Consider the following 18,166-nt stretch of genomic DNA (forward strand, 5'->3'; position numbering starts at 1 on the left):
GAAAGCTCTCTCAATGTTTACCTTTGGTATGTTCTTGTCAACCATGTGCTGTTTGTTTATATTCACTGAAAGCAGGCACTCAGAAAAGGATAAGAGCTTGCACACCGATACCATCTTTGTTTCGTGTAAATTTTAGAAGTTTTTTCTCTTAAAGAAATGTTAATGCAATATTTCCCTTCTTTGTACAGGTTGCATCCTTGAAATACAAATTGAAGAAGCAGTCAACAGCTACTGGTGATGGAGTAGCAAGGGCTTTTCTTAAGGCACAAGCAGCACTATTTGGCTCCTATAGGGATGCACTGCGATATAAACCTGTAAGTATTTTTTGTTAGTCATTCATGGGATGTGGGCATTGCTGGCTTGGCCAGCATTTATTGTCCATCCGTAATTGCCCTTGAGAAGGTGGCGGTGAGCTGCCTTCTTGAATCGCTGCAGTCCATGTGGTGTAGGTACACCCACAGTGCTGTTAGGGAGGGAGTTCCAGGATTTTGACCCAGCAACAGTGAAGGAACAGTGATATAGTTCCAGGTGAGGATGGTGAGTGACTTGAAGGGGAACTTCCGGGTGGCGGTGTTCCCATTTATCTGCTGCCCTTGTCCTTCTAGGTGGTAGTGGTCATGAGTTTAGAAGATGCTGTCTAAGGAGGCTTGGCAAGTTCCTGCAATGCATCTTGTAAATGGTACACACTGCTACCTGTGTGCGTCAGTGGTGGAGGGAGTGAATTTTTGTGGATGGGGTGCCAATCAAGCAGGCTGCTTTGTCCTGGATGGTGTCAAGCTTCTTGAGTGTTGTTGGAACTGCACTCATCCAGGCAAGTGGGGACTATTCCATCACACTTCTGACTTGTGCCTTGTAGATGGTGGACAGGCTTTGAGGAGTCAGGAGGTGAGTTACTCGATGCAGGATTCCTAGCCTCTGACCTGCTCTTGTAGTCACAGTATTTATATGGTTAGTTCAGTTCAGTTTCCGGCCAATAGTAACTCCCAGGATGTTGAAAGTGGGGGATTCAGTGATGGTAATGCTTGGACTGCAGAGCTGAGACCTGATCCGTTGGTTGTGGAATCGCTTAGCTCTGTCTATCGCTTGGTGCTTATGCTGTTTGGCATTCAAGTAGTCCTGTGTTACAGCTTCACCAGGTTGGCATCTCATTTTTAGTTATGCTTGGTGCTGCTCCTGGCATGCCCTCCTGCACTCTTCATTGAACCATGTTGATACCCTGGCTCGATGGTAATGGTAGAATGGGGGATAGGCCGGGCCATGAGATTATGGATTGTGGTTGAATCCCACTGCTGCTGCTATGGCCCAAAGTGCCTCATGGATGCCCAGTCTTGAGTTGCTTGATCTGTTTGAAATCTATCCCATTTAGCATGATGGTAGTGCCATACAATACGATGGATGGTATCCTCAATGTGAAGACGATGCTTCCTCTCCACAATGACTGTGCGGTGGTCACTTCTACCGATACTGCCATGGACAGATGTATCTGTGGCACGCAGGTTGGTGAGGATGAGGTCAAGCATGTTTTGCCCTCTTGTTGATTCCCTCACCACCTGCTGCACACCCAGCCTAGAAGCTATGTCATTTAGGACTCGGCCAACTTGGTCAGTAGTGGTGCTACCGAGCCACTCTTGGTGATGAAGTACCTCACCCAGAGTTCATCCTCTGCCCTTGCCACCCTCAGTGCTTCCCCCAAGTGGTGTTCAACATGGAGGAGCACTGATTAATCAGCTGAGGAGAGATGGTACATGGTAATCAGCAGGCAGTTTCCTTGACCATGTTTAGCCTGATGCCGTCGGACAACAGACTTCATGGATTCCAGAGTCGATGTTGAGGACTCCCAGGGCAACTCCCTCCCGACTATACCACTGTGCAGCCACCTCTGCTGGGTCCATCCTGCTGGTGAGACAGGACGTACCTAGGGATGGTGATGATGGTGTCTGGGAATATGGCAGGCTGCTGCTTGACTAGTCTGTGAGACAGCACTAGCCCCCAGATGTTAGTCAGGAGGACTTTGCAGGGTCGAAAGGGCTGAGTTTGCTGTTGTAATTTCTGGTGCCTAGGTTGATGTCTGGTTTCATTGACTTGTTTTTAGCACTTTCATACAACTGAGTGGCTTGCTCGGTCATTTCATAGGGCATTTTTAAGAGTCAACCACACTGCTGTGGTCCTGGAGTCACATGAAGGCCAGACCAGGTAAGAACAGCAGATTAGTGAACCAGATGGGTTTTTACGACAATCGACATGGTCTCATGTTCATCATTAGACTTTTAATTCCAGATATTTTATTGAATTAAAATTCTACCATCTGTGTGGTAGGATTCGAACCCTGAGTTCCCAGGGCATTACCCTGGGTCTCTGGATTACTAATCCAGTGACAATACCACAAGGCCACTACCTCCCCCCTTTTTCTCGAGATAGAGATTTAAGAATCTCTATTCTTCTGTTGGCTTAAATGCATATCTGACAAGTGAGTAATATTTATATTGGGCCCCCATGGCTTTAATGTGCATTTTTTTCCCCTCCTATTATCAAGTCATGTTTACAGCTCAGTGTAGTTTTTACTGTTGTTCTTCTCACTTACACCTGGTCCCCAATCTGCAGCTGCAAAAACAGAATGGTCCAGTCTCCTAGTTTCTTATGGTTGTTATCTGTTGCCCTTTGTAGCTGGCTGGAGATTTGATTTGACCTACGGCGAACAAGCTTTTCAAATTTTACAGTCATTAAGATGCAAGTTTTTTATTGTTCGAGTCTTCCGGTATGGTAATTTGTCCAATGACTGAAAGAAGGTACTACATGGTTTTGATATGTTCAGTTATCTGGTAGACCGTGTGTTCTTTAATAGGCCATACTATGCCATGGTATAGAGCCTCTGCTTATTCAAACTTGTTCTATGCAACTGCATTTGTGCTAAAGATCTGTGAGCCCATCTAAATTGTGTGCTAAGTGTTGCAGACTATGAAAGATGTTTTCAGGATTATCTATTGGGATAGGACCTGGTGAGAGAGAGGGAGAGAGAGGTATTTCTTTAAGGAGCTGGAGGTCCTGGTGGGTAAAGTGGAGGCAGTGCAGGTTTTTTTCACCAGGATTTCAGGAAGGCACTTGACATTGTCCCATATAATGTAATTCACCAAGTGCCTGCTCATAGGGTGGAGGGCAAAATATTAAGCTGGAAAAGCATTCCACAAAGGATGCTGGTACATCATTTGGCTCATTTGTGTTCAGTGTCCTAGAAAGTAGGAGAATGGGGTTAAGGTTTCGTCATCTTTTAATGAGGGATGGATGTAAGAGTTCACCATATAATTGAACAATTATGTTGCAACATCGACTAATATGCCCTCCCTCCTCAGGAAAATTATTTATCTCTGCCACTAATGTTGGTTTGTAGTTTAAATAAGATAAAGTCTTGGTCACCTGATAAACCCAAAGTTGCGTCTCATGTATCTGAAGTAATGTCTGAATTTACCCTGACTAAGAAGGCTCAGATACATGCAAACATACAAATGAATTAGGAGCAGGAGTAGGCCATTCGGCTCCTACTGCCTGCTTCACCATTCAATAAAATCATGACTGATCTGATTGTGGACTCCACGCCACATTCCGCCTCCCCCTAATAACCTTTGACTCCCTTGGAGGAACACTGATACAGTATAGATGGAGAAATGAGGAAAACCATGTCCGTTAAATTTCAGCAAAGCAAAATACAGTTTTAAAAAGTTGGTATATTGGCTTCTACATGTCTATCAGTTGGCTGAAAGAGAGAGCCCACATAATACAGCTTGCATAAAGAACTCCCACATTATTGTCAATGATTGTGAAACTGTTTTCATCCCTGTTTTAAATCATAAATTACACCGAATTCCGTGAATGTATAAGCACAGAAACATCCTCCCTTTTCTATGAGAACTGCAGCAATCAGTGAAGCATAACATGAGTTTGATTGAAGCTGTTCTCAATACACCATTTTCTACTCCCTGATCTTTGCACCTTGGTGTCTCGATTCCTTTGTGCATTTTATGCCATACTTTAGGTGATAATTAGCGGAAACTGCTTTGCCAACCAGTTATTATTTTTTTAATTTCTCACTTCCCTTTCTTCCTCAGTCATTGGTTGCCCTTCAGTATCTGTCCCAGATGTATAACCCTTGACGTTTAATGCTGATGGGCTATTCAGAAGTTGGGAGCATTACACCCAAACCCATTGGTATTTTCTTTTTACATCTAAAAACGTCTGTTACCCTGCACCATCATCTACATACTCTTAGGGCCTGAAGTCCCTGACAACTTTTTTCCCTTACCGAGGCTGTGTTTGCCATGGTTAATTGTGGTTCCATTATCACCACATTAGACAAGATCATCATGGACCAGGACTATTCTGATCTGCATAGCTCAGCAATTCACTAGATAAACCCATTGAACTGTTAGGACAGCTGATTTTTATTCTATTACAATGTGATAATTGCAACACCTTTCCTACTCAAATAATTTGACTGAAGCATTTTTTTTAACAACAGACATGGTATATCTACAGGATTGATGAGATTTCTTACCTGGTCAATTGCATTTCAAACCAGTGGTTATAAAGAATGGAAGGCAGCCATGGGCAGGGGTGGGGAGGAGGAGGGAGGGAAGTCAGAGGTGGGGGATATGATATCATTTAAAGGGGCAGTGGTGGAGAAATTATCTGTTTATATCAACTCACTGCATTTTTTAAGCTACAAATACATCCATCTCACTTATTGAACAAAAAAGTATGAGATGCAGGAAGAAACAAGTTGATCCTCTTAACAATACTTCGACCTCTCAGTTAAAAAACACACATTATTTTATATTGTGGAGATTGACAGTTCAGAACTCCTTGTTATCTAGTTCTGGGACGAGGACCTTTTGCATCTTGGAGTACCTTAATTGGCTTTACCGAGAGCAGAGCACTGAATCAGCCTCCAGTCTGATCTGGAGCAACTATCCCATGGAAGTTCCCTACTGCCGTACTGTGTAGAAATACTTTATTTTCTGGGCTCAGAAGGGATGAGAGCAATCCATGATGCATCATCCATCCTTGATCTCCCCCCTATATCCACTTGTTTCTCCTCTTGCTTATACAAACACCCTTACTTCACCCATTTATTGGTGGCCCTGTCATTTGTCACCTCGGGCCCACTCTCTGGAATTTCTTCCTTCATCTCCCTCTGTTTGCACCTTTAAGGCCAATCTTAAAATGCCAATCAGCAGACAGTCTTGTGGCCTTTGACTGAGATTGCCAGTGTGGTAATGAAATGCAGCCAATGTAATGCCCTGAAACCACACTTAATGGGAGGTGACTGAAGCTACTTAAATTTATATTCTGCCAAGAGTTGAGATGATTAGTCCAGGCTAGATGCAAACATGAATCCAAATGGTGAAAACACAGCACACTTAATCCAATGCAACGACTTTATCTTACTCCCCCATTGTGTTGTTTATAGCATTAAAAACACTTATAGTTTTTATGATCCTTTGATTTACAATGGTTTTGTTGAGTATGTTGGTTTTCCGCTTTCATTTCTACTCAATGGGAAGTAGGTTTGGTTGCAAACCTTTGTTACGCTGAATTTAGAAGTCGAGAGAAATACTTACTGTGGTTTGCTTTTAATGATTTTTTTTTTGGAATAATCTGATCTACAGTTCAGAGTTTGTACTGACAACATTTTAGTATTCCTCAATGGGAAAAGAAGTCATGTTTAATAGCTGTTGGCAGCAGTTATTCCCAGTGCTATTAACTGCCAGTACTCTGAAACACAGCCAAAGAATGTATCCATTTGTATCAGAATGTTACAACATGTAAAGTTTTCATCCTCTCAAAGATTAAAGGGGCATTGTCTGTGTGCATAAGACTGACACACTTCAAACCTGAATGTTTCCATTTTGAGGGTCAGACTTTCAGCTCTCTTTGATATAGCTGTCTAGATTTTATATTGAGAAAGGAGTATAATGTTTTTTTTAAAAAATGTCATCCTTTCAAGGCCTTTTTAGCTTTGGGCTATTTTAATCCATTTACTGCCTAAGCTTTTTATTGAGAATTGTTTTATAGTCTAGTTTTATTTTTAAAGTCTGCCATTCGGATTTGAGAAAAAGATTTGGTTATTAAGGATGGTTTGCAAATCCTTTAAAGTGATTAGTTCACACTGCATCATTGAAATAAAGCGTAATGTTAAGTTGGTGGAGCTACTTTGATGTCAGAAGTAGCCCGATTTTTATAATAACTTCATACTACAATGTTGCAATGTTAAATTCCTATCAATCAGCTTGGCAGCGACAGTGGCGCTGAATGAATTCACTGCATTGTTGTCAGGTTCAAACTAGCCTACCACATCAATCATCTCTGACATTCTTAACATTGTGAATCTGGCATTCCCTTGGTCTCCATCACCTTCTTGTTCTGAGAAGCTCCCTATGCAGGACTATTAAAAGCATTCGAGCTGCATCCATTCTTGAAACAACTTGACTTGATAATGCCTCTGTGAAGCACCTTGGTGTGTTTTAAAGGAACTATATAAGTGCAGGTAGTTGGTTAAAATGTCCAAACCATCACAGTCGTATGCCTTGGACCTTCTGCATATGTGTTACCATAAATGCTTAATTTCAAATTAAAATGTAGATCCTTGCTTTTTTTTTAAAAAAGAAATGCACATTGTTCTTCTTATCTGTTCCTCACATCTTCTCAACCCTAACAGATCTTTGAAGTTAGTGTTCATATTCAAAAAGTTGACACTTGTTTGGATGATAATTGGCGCCAGTTTTCAGTAAAGTGAGACTCATAAATCACAAGATAAATATGGTCATATCATAGCCAACACCAGGCCAATGGTTGATATGATATTCTGGCATCAAAAATGGAAATACTACAGCTCACTCCTCTGCAAGATTGCTTGTGAGAGGTTCTCTCTGGCTTAATACATTCCAAACCCCTGCTGTAATTTAATACATAATTTACAGGATTTTTTTTTCTAGCTATGAGAATTTACACACTTGGGGCAAGAGTTTAAGTTTAACCCTTTTTTTTAAGGTGGAAAAATGAAAGCCAGTCAGTCATCCGGCAGCATTTACAGAAATGCATGGTGCTGAGATTGTGATCAAGTGATTCAATAATTGGATCTATTTATTTGTGAATTCGTAATTGGGTGCAGTGAATCCAGTGTTGAGAGGGATATAAATAAATGATGGGGTGGGGTGGAGCAAAGATTGTAACTGCCACATGAATATTTTTGTTGTAGCTCAGCACTGCATAGGGACACCTCTTCCAACTTGGCACCACGAGAATTGTCATTATCTAATGCCTTCATTTTGTATTGTACTAAAATGCAACTTGTTTCATTTACTCCACTGAAGATCTTCCAGTATTTGTGCTGTGAGATAAAGTAGTCACATTTTTATAATCTTAGGGGTGATATTGTCCTTACAGGATTTAGTCGTATCGAATAGTAAGTCATTTTGGGGGTGTTATTTAAAAATTGCTGTCTGGACTTTTGACTGTTGATTCTTTTTTGATTATGCCAGGGGGAGATCCAGCGCAATGGTTAGAATTGTTCCCAATGCAGTTTTCTCTGTGATTTTACAAAATAATATTAACATTAAAGTTGAATTTTCAGGTTGTTCTGCAATGACTCGTAGTATTTGTCCTTTGTGTACAGCCAGCTATGAAAACTGTACTCTAGAGAGTCCTTGCAGTTTCCATTCCATTAGTATGGTCTGACTACCTGACAGAAATATGGGCTTTTGTAATGATTTATTATAATGGGCCATGAATAAACATTAAAATTCAAAGAATTCTTCATAATCCTATTTTTATGCATTTTACCTTGTATGCTATTTAAATTTGCATTTCAAGGACATTAAAAAGTGTATATATTATCTAAATAGCTGTTTCATGTTAGTCGGTATTTGATGTATGGGAGTATCCATTTCATTTAGTTGAGATCCAGGTTATTTACAGATGATCGTTTTACAGCAGCAATATTAAAACCTTCTTGTTTTTGAGTTTATTTCTCCTTTCTATAATATATTAAATATTGAATATTTCATTGGTGTAAAAAAAGTCATAATTGGCAACAACTCTTTCACGATTATATTGCTTAATTTTTCCATTTTTGCAGTCAAAAACTCAATTGTTTGTTCATAACTTAGTGTGAATTCAGCTAACAATGTTCATCATACTTTGCTTTAAGCGTGACTGATTTCCACTGCTTTTCCTCAGAAAGGAGTGTATTGTATACTATAAGCAGAACATATTTCCAGAATATAAAACTTGCCTCAAATATCCCATCGGAGTTTTATTTAGCTTTCATCTAGGAAAATTTGTTTTTATAAACCAAATAAAACCGCCCATGTTTACACTGATTATTTTAAACCGTCACAGTATCTATGTGTTACTTGTGCTTCCTATTGTTTGTAATTTGGAAATAAAAAAGGCAAAAATTCCTTACTAAGTACATTAGTATTTGTTATATATTCTCACTAGTCTCATGGTAGACAAGTAAAATTGTGGAACAAAACGGTTTTCGTATTGGCAGCAGTCTCGTGTTTGGTAAGCTGAAAGGAAAAATGTAGACATAACGAATAAAACTGAATGCACACGGCACTTTTTTGCATTAGGTCAACAGTTGAAAGTCCTGTCAGATATTAATTAGAGCAGTAATTTCAATATATGCTGGTGTGACACAAAAAAATGAATCATGTTTAATTGTGTACCTTCTCTGCATACACTTCCACTGCACTCTGTATGATGCAACAGTTTACGTTGGTTGGCAAACTGCTGTACATGTTCATGTTTTTAAGTCCAGGTTCATTTTCAAACTGGGGGTGGGTGGGATGGGGAGGAAAGGGAGAATGGTCAACATTTCTGACCACTCCTCTGGATGAGCTCCTGCATGCTATACCTGAGAGGTTTTTATTTCCCTGATCATCTAAGAGAATTTGCAGTGTGCACAGGGATCTGATGGAGCACCCTCTTCACTTTCTTTTAGCTCATTTGTTTGGTCATGTATGCTGGCATGATCTTCCTTAACCTCAACAGGCAGCAGATTAATGGTTCACTGCACTGTGCCGGGCTTTGACTGGCAAAAAAATCTATTAAACAGAATGTAAGCTAACATTTGCTGTGGTGCTAGATTTTGCAATGGTCAGTAAGCTATTCTATTAAAAAGTTGTAAATCTATAATGTACATACTAGCCTTCTTGGCTGTTTTTTCCCCTCTTCATTGTCCACAGATGTACTCTGGTCTATTGCTGTCCAAAAACTTTAGACGTTCCTCCAGTTGAATCAAACAGGTTGAAAAATAATTCTCAAAAATGGCCTGAACCAAGCAAATTTAAATGTGAACTGTTAAAAAGATCTGTTGTGAAAATATACTTACAAACCAATACCATAAGCTGTTAGTATTTCAGTTGACAATTCACTCTGAACTCTGATTCAGATCAATGATTGATTCAGCAACAATTGTATCCAAGTAGATTTCAACACACAAGAGCAGGGAATGACATTTAATGCATATTCCCATGGTCACTATTGCCAGAAAACTAGAGCATTTTTTAAATGACTTATTCTGTGCCTATATGACCCATAAATATCATGACTAACCAAGGCTTTTTTAATTGAGTCATTTTCAACCATTTTAATTTTGTTCATTTTTAAGAAATACAGAGTTGGTGTTTCAGGTGAGCTCGGAAGTGACCATCAACCCTGAGCTGTGCAGACCAGGAAGTTCTGCTGAAATAGTTATTTGAGGCAGGAGCATGGTCAGTGGAATTTCCCTCAAGCTTGCTGGGTTATGGTGAAGAAGGTCAGTCAGGGTTAAAACACCTGTTCCCAATCCTCTTGCTGTCTTGTGGTGCTGTGAGGGAATTGGAGCAGCCTGACATGTGAGCGCCACCTGTCAACCCAACTACTCGATGTTAGGGCTCAGACGTCAGTGAGGACTGCTCGAGTGAGGTAGTGGTGGGCAAAAACTCCTTGTGAAACTCTGTACTCCAGTAAGGGCGTGAACAGTTGAAGAGGGCGGAGTGAGTGTGCAGGGGAGGGGGAATTGCTGAGATGAATACTAAAAGGGACATTGTTCACTGTATTTGATGAATTAAAGTATAGACCAGCTCCCTTGGTCTATTCTTGCACTAATATGGAACCTACTCCAATTCAATGCAACCTGATTGAATAAATAGCATTAGAAAAATTGATGCAGTGACTTGTTTAGGAGCAAAAGTGAACTCAAAATTAATCCTATGAATGTTGTTTAATTTCAGGGAGAGCCAATCACATTTTGCGAGGAGAGTTATGTTGCCCATCGTTCTAGCACTATAAAACACTTTCTTCAAAATGCGGTACAACTTCAGCTATTTAAACAGGTAAAATATATATATATATTTATGTATAGTGTCGTGCATTGCTGGGGAAAATGTACTTTCAAGAATTTTATACTACATAGTGCGTACATGTCTTAATTTAAGATGTGGAAGCACTAAAGAAGGTGCAAAAAAAAAACCTACAAGGAGAGTGCCAGAATTGAGGTTATAACTATCAGGAAAGAATGAACAGCTGCATTTTTCTCTAGAACAGAGAAGGTTGAGTGGCTGAGTTCGTCAGAATTATGAACGGGTTTGATAGAGAAAGTGTAGAGATGATATTTACACTTGTAGAGGAATCCAAAGCAAAGAATCCTAAATATAAAACAGCCACAAATAAATCCCGTAAAGGGTTTAGGAGAGCATTTGGAATATGGGATTTGCTACCACACGAAATAGTTGAGGCAATTAGCATAAATGCATAAGGGAGAAATGCCATTAGAGTGAGATGAAGTCGGGTAGAAGAAGGCTTCCCTGAAGCATAAACAGCTCTTCTGGCATCGGTAGGTGAAGTTCCGTGGGAGGACATCACTGGAGAGGCTGACTGGGACTTGGTAGGTTTCTAGAAGGAAATCAGTTTGGCAGCACTGGGGGAGGTGAGATGTGAAGTTTGACACACTGTTCCATATCAGGGACTGAATTTTCAAGAAACATTGGAATCAGCAGCTGGTGAGCTCACAGTTTTGCATTGCCAGCCATCACATCAGTGTGTACCATGAACCCAACCGCAAGCCATTTCAGAGAGGCTGGGTCTGGACATGAGCAGCTACCCACCAGCAATTGGTGGGTAGCCAATTTAGATCAAATTATTGTAATTAAGGGACCTATTAAGGACTCGTTCCCTTGCAGTCGGCATGTGGGCAGCATACATTGGCCTGGAACACGTCCAGGCCAACATGATGGGCTCAGGTTGTGAAAAGGGGGCAGGGGAGAGTCCACACTTGAGCCCACAATGGCCCACCCTCTGCAGTCATAATGGCCACCAGGTTACAGTTGCGGCCGCTGGCCATCCTATGGAATAGTTTCCCCCTCAATCTCATAGCCAGCCTGGTCAAAAATAAGAAAGAACTGAACTGGTATTCTCCCTCTCTCTTCTTCAGCAGATTGGCAGCACCCACTTCAGCTGGTGAAACTGCCAATCTGTGAGTGCTGGAAGGCCTCCCATTGGCCCTACAACCATGGGAGCACATCCACCATTCCTAATTTGATAACAAACTCATTTCCTGGCATTCGATTGGCCATTCCTTTAAAAATAGTAGTGGGCATGTCTGGAACACCACGCAAGGTCGAGACCCGGAACTGGTCCCCATTTCTGGTTCCTGCCCATGAAATGAAGATCCAGCCCCTGGTGTCTGTCAACATTGAGGGGTATAAGAGGACATGAGCGGTTGGATAGATGGAAGGGGCAGCAAATGTTCGGCAGTATTGGTTTGTAACTTTTCAAATAATGTTTTCAAATATTAAATTTGATTTGATAGATTCCTCAAATGGTGCTTCTCTGTCTGCTTCACTCAGTGATTTTGTGTCTTCCACTTGACTCGACTTAATATACTTTTTGAACACTGAAAATGTTCAGAATTCAAACAACTTCTAAAACTACAGCAAAAAAAGTCTATAATTTCTCTCTCATATACTTTTATAAAATAAATCTCCATGCAAGTTCTATTCTAGCGTCATAGAATGATACAACACAAAAGACATTTGGCCAACTGTGCCTTTGCCAGCTCTTTCACAGAGCTATCCAATTCACCCCGTTCCCCTTTTCTTTCTGACAGCCCTGTAAATTGTTCCCTTCAAGTATTTATCCAATACCCTTTTGCAGGTGACTATTAAATCTGCTTCCAGTCGTCCTTTCAGGCAGTGCATTCCAGATTGGAAGAACTTACAGTGTAAGAGAAAAAATGTTTCCTCTCTTCACCTCTGGTTCTTAGCCCATCACCTCAAATCTGTGTCTCCTGGTTAGCAGCCCTTCTGCCACTCGAAACAGTTTTGCCTTATTCACTCTTAACAAAATAGTTCATGATTTTGTACACGGCTGTCAAAATCTCCTCTTCACCTTCTTTTGCTCTAAGGAGAACAACCCAAACTTAGAACCATAGAAAAGTTGCAGCACAGAAGGAGGCCATTCAGCCCATCATGTCTGCATCGGCTGAAAAAAAAACAAGCTGCCCATTTTAATCCCATGTTCCAGCACCCGGTCCGTGGCCTTGCAGGTTACAGCACTTTAGGTGCAGATCCAGATACCTTTTAAATGAGTTGAGGGTTTCTGCCTCTATCACCAAACCAGACAGTGAATTCCAAACACTCACCACCCTCTGAGTGAAGAAGTTTTTCCTCATGCCCCCTCTAATCCTTCGACCAATCACCTCAAATCTGTGTCCCTTGATAATTGACCTCTCTGGTAGGGAAACAGGGCATCTCTGTATACTCTATCTAGGCCCCTCATAATCTTGTACACCTCAATCAGGTCACACCTCAGCCTCCTTAGTTCCAAGGTAAACAAGCCCAGTTTATGCAATCTTTCATCATCCTTTCTCCAATCTGTCTACATAACTGAAGTGTCCTATCGCTGGTACCATTTGGTAAATCTCTCTGCACCATCTCAAAGACCTTTGAACTCTTTGGTGTCCAGAATTAAACACACTAATCCAGCTGAAACTTAACCAGCATTTATAATGGTTTAGCATAACTTCCTTGCTTTTATCATTAAAACTTTAAAGTTTTTAACATTAATATTTGTCCTCTGAACTATATTAAAATACATTTGAAAGATAACCAATTAGACACTGGGAGAGAATCATTTTGTTACTTAGTTATCCTGATGCAACCCAGGAATTGTGCGTGCAGCATGTGCACTGATTGCCGGGTGCCTTCAGTTGCCAGAGTCACTGCTCTGATCAACTAAATGTGGGGAGACATAAAAGCCTTTAAGTTTAAGCAGACTTCCATATTGCTGGTCACAAATTTCCTGCTTGTTGTCTCTAAAATCGTGGGCATTTGTTCTCTGCATCAACCATGGCTCCCTGTGTACAGGTCCGATTGCTAAATCTGTCATTTGTCTATGATGTTGAGCCATTTTCTGCCAGATCTTCACCTCCATTCATGAAATTTCGCACATTGGTATTTTTGGGGAGCTCAGTCATTTGGCTAGCATTTAAGGACCCTTATTGATTGGCTGTTCATTTTACAACAGTGATAACAAGGGGCAGAGTTTCCCGGTTGGCGTGTGGGGGCGGGACCCGCACGCCGACACATAAAATGACGTGGGGTGACGTCGGGCGTGCATCCCAATGTCTCCCACATCATTTAGATTTTCAGTTCGGTGGGCATGCAGCCGAACTGCCAAAGGCCTGTTAATTACCTAATTGAGATCATTGTCAGGGCTGCTTGTCCAACCTTACGGTTGGCAGGCAAGCTGGGAGCCCAGGTGGGCTTCCGAAAAAACATGAAGCCTCATCCACGGGCGGGATGAGGTTTCATGAGGGTTTTAAAAATGTTTATTAAGTTTTAGCATTCAAGGGGACATGTCAATCATTTTTTTCTTCTCCATTCAGCACAGCTTTTAAAGTTGAAGCGATCTCCCTGAGGCAGCACTTTGCCTCAGGGAGATCCGTGCACTCTTTTGCAGGCGCATGCACAAAAGAGCGCACAGACCTGCTCGGGGAATCCCCCCCTCCCCCGCCTGCACAGGGAGCGCACAGCGCTTCAGGCCGGATGTCACGCTGAGCGGGCCTTAATTGGCCTGCCCACGTAAAATGGCGGCGCGCCCCCAACCAGGGGCACCGACCGGAAACCCATCCACAAAACCCCCCCCCCCCCAAACAGGCAAAAAACTCTGCCCAAGGTTACACTCTTGAGAAATTTTGCTTCAAATCAGAGTTCTTGCAAATTTGCTGATTATAAGCTGCAATAAAAAAATGAGTATTTACCTAATTCCTGAGGAAATATGCACCTGTGTTTCTGAGAAAGAAAAATTCAACAATTGTTTGGACATTGATGATTTGCAGTCTTAGAGCAGGCTGATGAAGCTCAGTAGTATCTGGAGAATGATAATTAATCAAGTGCTATCTTATGACAGAAGAGAATTTCTTGAGCCGTTGGTATGATAGCAGCCTGCACTTCAAAGATTTTTCTGCTCTGTCGTCACTCAGTTGTTATTATCTCATTCTACTTAACATGAAATCCAGTGAAATAGTACTGATCTGACCATGAACCAGGACTCTGGCTCTTGGAAAAAGGCCCATTCAAAATAAGTGGGACTTGGTCCAATGAAGGCTCAGATTATCAGTCTGTTTTCCATCATTTGTATCCTATGTGCTGCTGCCATTGTTTTAATTTACCGGAATTTAACTTATTCCATATCAACAACTGAATTGGTAGCCTCCAGATTACTGCCACTGACTGCATTAATTATACAGTCAGTCTTGGCAGCCCAGTGAACTTCCTGCTTTTATTTGTCCCAAGTGTAATTACTTGTACAGGCATAGAAATGTTTTTCACCAGTTCCATCAATTGGGCTTATACCTGTCATGTATAAAAGGAGTAACTTTATAGTTGAAACCTTTTAAAACTTTGTGCAGCTTTCAAGCTTGAGAAGCAAGTGTGAATGGAGTAATTTTCGAGGTTTCTGCACGGTACATGTTGGAAGACTTATTCTGAAATTAGTTGATTTGAATTTTTTTTTTAATTCTTTCACGAGATGTGGGCATCACTGGCTGGGCCAGCATTTTCATTGCCTGTCCCCAATCCCCCTTGAAAAGGTGGTGGTGAGCTGCCGCTGTAGGTGTACCCTCAGTGCTGTTAGGAAGGGAGCTCCACGATTTTGACCCAGACATTGACAGGAATTATAGACCTGATCATCCAGGAAGGTTTTGATTGGAGTTATGCATCGTATGACTAACATTTTTAATTGCCTTTAACCATATTCTTTATTGGTGGATTATATCCTTTAAACTTTGCAGTTTAAAATCTGTTAGCTTTGGGGACCTACTCCAAAGTGCTCTAATTTTGTTATTTTTAATAATTCAATAATTGATTCTAATGTTGACTATTTCTGTGCATTTTGCTGTAAACTGTTCCAGTTTAATATTACGAGCATTAACATCACTTCTGATGAGATAAATCTTTTCATGTTGAATATTTTGTATTGAGCCTTTGTGCTCTGAAGCAATTATTCACAAAAATGATGTGAGAAATTTGATGAACGGATTTACAATCCACATGCCAGATAGCATCCAGATAGTAAGTGGAATTCAAATCATTTCCACTTGTTTCTGCCAAATGATTACAGTAAGAATAGTACCAATATTTTTTTTAAAAAAAAACTATTTCACCTTTTTAAATGAGTCATGATGATTGGAAACCTTGGTTTGAGTTTTGAAGATATAAACAAATGCTGCACACACATTGGTGCCTTGACAGTATTTCTGAAGTAAGTTGGATGTTTTTTACATGCAGTGCAAAAGCACTCCATAAGTTTTCTAATAAACAGAGTTTTGCAGAGTGCAGTAGAAATGTTGCTAGCTGTTTTTTTCTTAATCATTGCCACAAGGATACTCTTTATTTTTATGGTTCTGGCTACCACTGTGACTGCTTTAGTAGAAATGCTTTAATGAATTTGTGTTTTAATATCAAAAGTATATAATTTGGAGATAAGTAGTCAAAGGAAGAATTTTACAGTTGATCTGCCAAGAAATTATGATAGCTCTTGAGGTTTTTTCTGTCATTTAATAAGTTGGACCAATGTTATTTCTTAAACGTGCTGCAGAGCTGTATGGCGGGAACCACTACAGAGATTTGTTTTTATTCCTTCGTGGGATGTGGACATCGATGACTACGCCAGCATTTATTGCCCATCACAAATTGCCCTTGAGAAGGTGGTGGTGAGCTGCCTCCTTGAACCACTGCAGTCCATGTGTTGTAGGTACACCCACAGTGCTGTTAGGAAATTCCAGGATTTTGCCCTGGTGACAGTGAAAGAACGATGATATAGTTCCAAGTCAGGATAGTGTGTGACTTGGAGGGAAACTTGCAGTTTGGTGGTTTTCCCATGCATCTGCTGCCCTTGTCCGTCTAGGTGGTAGAGGTTACAGGTTTGGAATGTGCTATCGAAGGAGCCTTGGTGAGTTCCTGCAGTGCATCTTTTAGATGGTGCACACAGCTGCCACTTTGCATTGATTGTGAAGGGAGTGAATATTTAAGGTGGCGGATGGGGTGTCAATCAAGCAGGCTGCTTTGTCCTGGATGGTGTCAAGCTTCTTCAGTGTTGTTGGAGCTGCACCCTTCCAGGCAAGTGGAGAGTATTCCATCACATTCCTGACTTGTGCCTTGTAAATAATGAACAGGCTTTGGGGAGTCAGGAGATGAGTTGCTCTCTGCAGAATTCCCAGCCTCTGACCTACATATCTTTGTAGCCACAGATTTTCTGCTAATAGAAGTTGACTTTAAAGATTTGGTCTGATAACCAATAAAGAGAAATTTCAAATTGACATTGGCCCGGGTTTCCGGTCTTCGGATCATCAGAGACCGGATGTACAACCCAAGATGCAAGTTGGGACCCCGTTGGAGCCCTGATGCACTGGCTCCATTGGAATTGCCCGATAAGTTTGAACTTCTAGTGGGCAATTACCCTGCTCCCCAGGACCTCCGAAAAAGTCTCAGACTCTGAGTTTGAGTTGTAAACTTTGGACAGTTCCTACATAATTAACTGGATAGTTACCCAGGCAATGTTAAACAGATAAATCCTAGACCAAGTTCTGGGTAACCATACAACTGACCTCCCAATTACTCACACTGAGCCCTTCAACCCCAGCCCCCCCGACTCCCCCCTGACCTGGCCCAACTAACCCCCCACTCAACCTCACTAGCCCCTGACCCAACTGCCTCCCAACCCACCTCACCCATCTTCCACCTCTCCAAACTACCTACCCTGCCACCCTACCCACCTACCTCTCCCACACTACCCGTTCACTAACATTCGCACTATACGTTTAAATTCACCTGAATTTGGCTAGCGCTATAAAGGGGGGCTGTGTCTTCTGCGTTGATTCTCTTTGTTGCTCTCAGTGTGGATTCCTGCTGTGCTGAGGCGTTCTCCTGCATTGTGGATTGGTAGTCTTGCCTTTTAAAACATATCCAGTGGGTAGTTTTGAGCCTGATCAGTGTCAGACGTAGCAGCTGCAGTGCTGCTCAGAAGATTTGGGCCATTCTTTACATCATTGATGTTGATTTTAATATCTGTGCGTTTATTTGTATGTAGCTGGTAGCACTCTCACCCCATGAGTTAGAACATTGTAGATTCAAGTCCCACTCCAAGATTTGATCACAAAAGCCAAAGCTAACAGCCTAGTACAGTATTGAGGGAATACTAAACTGTCGGAGGTGTCTTTCTCAGATGGGACATTAAACTCAGGCCCTGTTTGCCCTCTCGAGTGGATGTAACAGATCCCAAATCAATATTTCGAAGAAGGGCAGGTGAATTATCCCCGGGGTTCTGGTGAATATTTATCCTAGAATCAACATCACAAAAAACGATTTTTTGGGTCATTATTATGTTATTGTTTGTGGGAGCAAAATAGTTGCCCTGTTTCCTACATTGGAACAGTGACTACACGTCAAAAGTACTTCATTGGCTGCAAAGCGCTTTGGGACGTCCTGTGATTGTGAAAGACGCTATATGAATGCAAGCTTTCCTTCTATTTGTCATTTGCATGAATTTGATAGAGTTTTTAAGAAAAAGGACAACTGTTTTAATGCTCTAGGTTTGAAGACCATGCTGTGTTGTGTGATGAGGTTGC

At 41.3% G+C, this 18,166-nt stretch overlaps 1 protein-coding gene across 3 annotated transcripts in view; it reads left to right on the plus strand.

Annotated features, from left to right (window-relative positions):
• dennd1b (DENN/MADD domain containing 1B) overlaps positions 1 to 18,166 on the plus strand; it is a 278,033-nt gene that overhangs the window by 214,751 nt on the left and 45,116 nt on the right. For all 3 annotated transcript variants that reach the window (XM_078561729.1, XM_078561730.1, XM_078561731.1), the window contains 2 exons: positions 189 to 314; positions 10,272 to 10,373. In XM_078561729.1, the coding sequence (XP_078417855.1) occupies positions 189 to 314; positions 10,272 to 10,373 (228 nt within the window). The remainder of the gene's footprint in view (positions 1 to 188; positions 315 to 10,271; positions 10,374 to 18,166) is intronic.

This window comes from Cetorhinus maximus, chromosome 17, assembly GCF_964194155.1.
Source record: "Cetorhinus maximus chromosome 17, sCetMax3.hap1.1, whole genome shotgun sequence".
Lineage (NCBI taxonomy): Eukaryota > Metazoa > Chordata > Chondrichthyes > Lamniformes > Cetorhinidae > Cetorhinus > Cetorhinus maximus.